This window comes from Ursus arctos, unplaced genomic scaffold (genome assembly GCF_023065955.2).
Source record: "Ursus arctos isolate Adak ecotype North America unplaced genomic scaffold, UrsArc2.0 scaffold_8, whole genome shotgun sequence".
Classification (NCBI taxonomy): Eukaryota; Metazoa; Chordata; class Mammalia; order Carnivora; family Ursidae; genus Ursus; species Ursus arctos.
The window spans coordinates 56,657,404-56,663,267 of NW_026623100.1; the positions used below are offsets into that span (position 1 = coordinate 56,657,404).

A 5,864-nucleotide genomic window follows, 5' to 3' on the forward strand; every position below is an offset into this window, starting at 1 on the left:
ACAAAAATAGACATAGATCAATGGAACAGGATAGACAGCCCAGAAATAAACCCAAGCTTACTTGATTCATTAATCTGTGCCAAGTGAGCCCATGATATATAATGTTGCAACACAATCTTTCCAATAAATGGTGTTGGGAAAACAAATGGACAGCTACGTGCAAAAGAATGAATCTGAACCATTTTCTTACACCATACACAAAAATAAACTCAAAATGGTTTAAAGACCTAATGTGAGACCTGAAACCATAGAAATCCTAAAAGAAAACATAGGCAGTAATCTCCTGAACATCAGCCTGAGCAACGTATTTACAAATATGTCTCTTTAGGCAAGGAAAACAATAGCAAAAATATAGTACTGGGACTACAACAAAATAAAAAGCTTTTGCATAGCAAAGGAAACCATCAACAAAACAAAAAGGCAGCCTACTGAATGGAAGAAGCTATCTGCAAATGTATCTGATAAGGCACTAATATCCAAAATACATAAAGAATTTATAAAACTTATCACCAAAAACATCTAATAAAAAATGGGCAGAATGGGGGGCGGGTGCCTGGATGGCTCAGTCAGTTAAATGTATGACTCTTGATTTCAGCTCAGGTCATGATCTCAGGGTCATGAGATGGAGCCCCATGTTGGGCTCCACACTGGACATGGAGCCTGCTTAAGATTCTCCCTTTCCCTCTGCCTTACCTATCCCCACCCCACACCCCACTGAGGGCACATGCCCATGCTCTCTCGAAAAAAAAACAAAAACAAAAACAAACCAGAGGAACTGAATATTTTTCGAAAGAAAACATTCAGATGCCCAACAGACACATGAAAAGATGCTCAACATCACTAATCAGGAAAATGCAAATCAAAACCACAATATCACCTTACACCAGTCAGAATGATTAATATAAAAAAAGATACTAAATAACAAGCATTGACAAGGATGTGGAGAAAAGAGAACCCTTATGTACTGTTCATGGGTATATAAATGGTGCAACCACTATGAACTACCACATGGTCCAGTAATTCCACTACTGGATATTAATCCAAAGAAAATGAAAAAACTGATGCAAAAAGATATATGCAACCCTATGTTTACTGCAGCATTATTTACAATAGCCAAGATATGGAAGAAACCCAAGTGTCCATCAATACATGAATGGATAAAGATGTGGTATAAAAAAAAAAGATGTATATATATATATATATATATATATATACACACAATGAAATATTACTCATAAAATCTTACCATTTATGACAACATGGATGGACCTAAAGGGTATTATGCTAAGTGAAATAAGTCAGATGGAAAAAAAAAACCAAATACCATATGATTTCAGTTATATGTGGAATCTGAAAAAACAAAACAAACAAAAAAACAAAAACCCAGATTCTTAAATACAGAGAACAACTTATAGTTGCCAAAGGGCACTGAAGTGGGTGGGTGGGTAGATGGGCAAAATAGGTGAATGGGATTTTAAGAACAAACTTCTAGTTAAAAAATAAATAAGTCACAGAGATGAAAAGTACAGCATAGAAAACATAGTCAATAATATAACATTGTATGGTGTCAGATGGTGACTACACTTATTGTGGTGAGCAGTGAGTAATGTACAGAATTGTCAAATCACTATGTTGCATGCATGAAACTAATATAACATTGTATGTCAACTACACTTCAATAATTTTTTTAAGGGAGAAAAAAAGTGGTATACACACACACGAATGTTATTCAAGTATTAAAAAAAGGGAAATCCGCTATTTACGACAACATGGACGAATCTTTAAGGCATTATGCTAAGTGAAATCAGAGAAATAGAAACACTGTAGGATTCACATATATGTGGAATCTTCAAAACAAAAACAAAAACAAAACACGGGGCACCTGGGTGGCTCAGTCAGTTGAGTGACTGCCTTCGGCTCAGGTCATAATCCCAGGGTCCTGGAATCGAGCCCCAGGTTGGGCTCCCTGCTCAAGGAAGAGTCTGTTTCTCCCTCTGCCCCTCCCCCTGCTCATTCTCTCTCTCTCAAATGGATAAATGAAATCTTTTTAAAAATTTTTAATTAAATAAATAAATTACAAAATTCATAGAAAGAGATCAGACTTTTGGTTACCAGAGGCAGAGGGTGGGGGAGGGAGAACTGAGGAAGTTGGGCAAAGGTACAAATTTCCAGTTACATAATAACTAGTATGGATGTAACATACAATGCAATGACTGCGGCTAACATGGCTGTGTAATACACAGAAAAGTTAAAGTAAATCTTGAGTTCTCATCACCAGAAAAATTTTTCCCCTTTTTCAAAATTTATTTTCTTATTATTGTACCCATATGAAAAGATGGATGTTAACTGAACCCACTGTGGGAATCATTTCACAATATATGCAAATCAAGGGGCACCTGGGTGGCTTAGTGGGTTAAGCGTCTGCCTTTGGCTCAGGTAAGGCTGGTCATGATCCTAGGGTCCTGGGATCCAGCCCCATATCAGGCTCCCTGCTCAGTGGGGAGCCTGCTTCTTCCTCTCTTGGTGCAGCTCCCCCGCTTATGCTCACGAGCTCGCTCTTTTGTGTGTGTGTGTGTGTGTGTATGTGTGTACACATGTGCACGTGCGCTGTCACATAAAATCTTTTTAAAAAAGTTAAAAAAAAACCCTCAAACTTCACTATATGCAAATCAAGCCATCATGCTATCTGCCTTAAACTTATATAGTGATATATGTCAATTCCTTCTCAATAAAAATGGTGGAAAAAAAGTTAATGCAAATAAAGGTGTAATTTTTATTCCCATCTTACTTCACAGCCCCCCCTGGTTTCTATTCAAGGATCCCTAGATTAAGAACATCTACTCTCAAATGGTAGCTACACTTGTGGTGAGTCTAGCATAAGATAGTTGTCAAACATCACTATGTTGGGGCGCCTGGGTAGCGCAGTCGTTAGGCGTCTGCCTTCGGCTCAGGGCGTGATCCTGGTGTTGCGGGATCGAGTCCCACATCGGGCTCCTCTGCTGGGAGCCTGCTTCTTTCCCTCCCACTCCCCCTGCTGTGTTCCCTCTCTCGCTGGCTGTCTCTATCTCTGTCAAATAAATAAATAAAATCTTAAAAAAAAAAATCACTATGTTGTACACCTGTAACTAAGTTGACATCGTATCAACTATACTCCAATTTAAAAAATGGTTAAAAAGGAGCACCTGGGTAACTCATCTGGTTAAGTGTCTGCCTTCGGCTCAGGTCGTGATCCCAGGGTCCTGAGATGGAGCCCTGGGTCAGGCTCCCTGCTCAGCGGGGAGTCTGCTCCTCTCTCTCCCTCTGCCTGCTGCTCCCCCTGCTTATTTGGGATCTCTGTCAAATAAATAAATGGAATCTTTAAGGGAAAAAAAAAAAAGGTTAAAAATTTTTAAATAAAATACAAATTAAGACTGACTTAAAAAAGAAAAAACAGTGTAAAGAAGAAAATGAAAAAAGCCTCTACTTTAAATTCAAGAGTTACTTCAAGGCTTAATCCTGGGTAACCTCCTGTTCTCTAAATATACTCTCCCTAATTCCTTGGATTTAAACACCATCTACATACAGATGATGAACAAATTTATATAGATATAACCAATCTTTCTCAAGAATGCCAGACTCTTACAGCCAAATGCTTACTTACTATCTCCACCTGGAGGTCATCACCAAGATGCATAAAATGTACCTCCTGGTGGTTTCCCCCTGTACTAACACAAAAATCTAAATTCCATGAAAGCCTTGAACTGGCTCCTCTCCAAACTCTTCTCATACTACTTTCACCATTAACGTGCCAGACCAGTCACCACCCGCCAGCCATACTGGTGCCTTTCTCTTCTATGTGCCAACACATTTCCCGGCTCAAAAACTTTGTATTTCCCCTTCCTCTACTGGGAACTCACTCCCAGTTCTTTGCCAGGCTGGCTCAACCATCTGGCCTTTCCTGGCCAGCTACCTACCTAGAGAACTTTTCCAACCCCTACTCCCACTGCACTACTTACTTTCGATCCTATCAATCTTTTTTTTTTCCCTTTCATTCAGAAGCACTTACAGCAATAATAATTATCTTGTTTGTTTCCTTGGTTTTTTTTAAAAGATTTTATTTATTTGAGAGTGAGAGAACGCACAAGCAGAGAGAGAGAGAGGGAGAAGCAGGCTCCCCGCTGAGCAGGGAGGCCCATGCAGGGCTCAATTCCAGGACTCTGAGATCATGACCTGGGCCAAAGGCAGACTCCTAACCCACTGAGCCACCCAGGCACCCGTTTCCTTGTTTATAATTCATTTCCTCACTAGAACATAAGAGCCATGCTCCACTGTCCACTGCAGTATTCCCAGTGACTGAGATACTGTCTGGTACTTCTGGAGCCTCAATAAAGGACTAAATGATAAGAGGACCTTCACTCTAACACAGAGATGTTTGTTCTAAAGTTTCTCCCTAGATGAACTCTTGTTATGTGGTAGCATTGAGTACAGGTATGAAAGGATCCCTATCTTTATTAAACCTCCGGACACCACATCCAACAGCAACAAGCCGAACCAACCCCAGAATTCCACAGATTTCATATTTCCACCCAGCAAAAGATAAAACGTTCTAAAATAAGAGGACCACAGGCTTTCACCAAGTGGCTTTGCTAAGCAGACAAGGAAATCCAGGACACAGAACAAGGGCAGTGCTTAACCCTAAAACAGCAGAGACCAGGACTTTCCATTCCCAAGAAAAAAACCCAGAGCATGCTACCACTGACTGTTGATGCGATCCCAACACAGTCAACTTTCCAGGTACTAAATTCATATTTCCAGATGCCTACTGGAGATTTCCATCTGAGTCCCATAGAACTCTGGCCTTCCCCTCCCTCTTAAAACAGCTGCTGCTCTTCCTCCTTCTGCATTCCCCTTTCCCAGAGAAATAATACTATCATCTACCATCAGCCGAGTAGGAAAGACATCCTGACCCTAGTTTCCTAAATTCAGTCGGTGACACTGCCTCCTGAACAGCTTTGGATGTAGTCTCCGTTCTTCATGGCACTGCCACTGACCCGCTCCATTCCTAACCAACCACCTGACATTAATTTATCTCCAGGTCCTCGGGGGATGGTTCCTCCCCTGCAGAAGGCACTACCACTGCCTGGGCTGAGGACCCTCGCGCTTCTCCGCGCACACCCCTCCTGGCTCACACCTCGCAAAGCCGCCGGAGCGGGCCCGGTCCTGGGGCTCCCTGACCCGTACCTTGGCAGGGTTGGTCAAGACCTCCTTCATGTACTCAGCCACAGTGATGGGGCCAGTTGCTTTGATTTTGTATATAAGATGCCGCAGCATTGGTGTCACCTGGTTTTCTGCCGGCTCTCTCCCGGAGCTGAAGTATTTCCCTCTCCAAAGACAGGGAATGACTACGAAAAACAATTAAACGGGACCATGAAAACATCTTAGTATTTGCAAGTGCAAGCAGCCTTGAGTGCTTTCGAAGGTGCTGTGTTGACTCTTAAGCTCGCCCGAAGCACGGAAAGCGGACTCCTGGCCTGACCGCAGCACGCCCGCAAGGTGCCGGCAACCACAGCACGCACAGTGCCCACGCCACACAGCCATTCCGGGTCTGAGGCTGGACTCGCCTGCAGCTCAGAGCGCTGCAGGGCCCCGCAGCTGAGGAAGGCGCCCCAGGCGGTTCCCCCCACAAACGGAGCTCCGGCGCGGCGAACGCTTACCCGCGCGAGCCGCCGCACACAGCGGCCCCACGCCGCCCCTCGCAAGGACGCTCATGCCGAACTCCGCACGCCGCAGCGCGCTGTCCGGGGGCGGGAAGTGAAGCCATTTCCGGGAGGGGACACGCCCCTGCCGGAAGTACGTCACTCAGCCAAACGGAAGGAGGCTGTGGC

The 5,864-nt window shown here is 43.5% G+C and overlaps 1 protein-coding gene across 3 annotated transcripts in view; it reads right to left on the reverse strand.

The window, feature by feature from the left end:
- NDUFAF7 (NADH:ubiquinone oxidoreductase complex assembly factor 7) overlaps positions 1-5,863 on the reverse strand; it is a 40,973-nt gene extending 35,110 nt beyond the window's left edge. For all 3 annotated transcript variants that reach the window (XR_008958320.1, XR_008958321.1, XM_026478997.4), the window contains exons 1-2: positions 5,694-5,863; positions 5,221-5,381 (exon numbers count right to left, since the gene is read on the reverse strand). Coding sequence is in view for 1 of the 3 variants with exons in the window: in XM_026478997.4 (XP_026334782.2) it covers positions 5,221-5,381; positions 5,694-5,748 (216 nt within the window). In the remaining 2 variants the exon portion in view is untranslated. The remainder of the gene's footprint in view (positions 1-5,220; positions 5,382-5,693) is intronic.
- Between the last annotated feature and the right edge of the window lies 1 nt (position 5,864).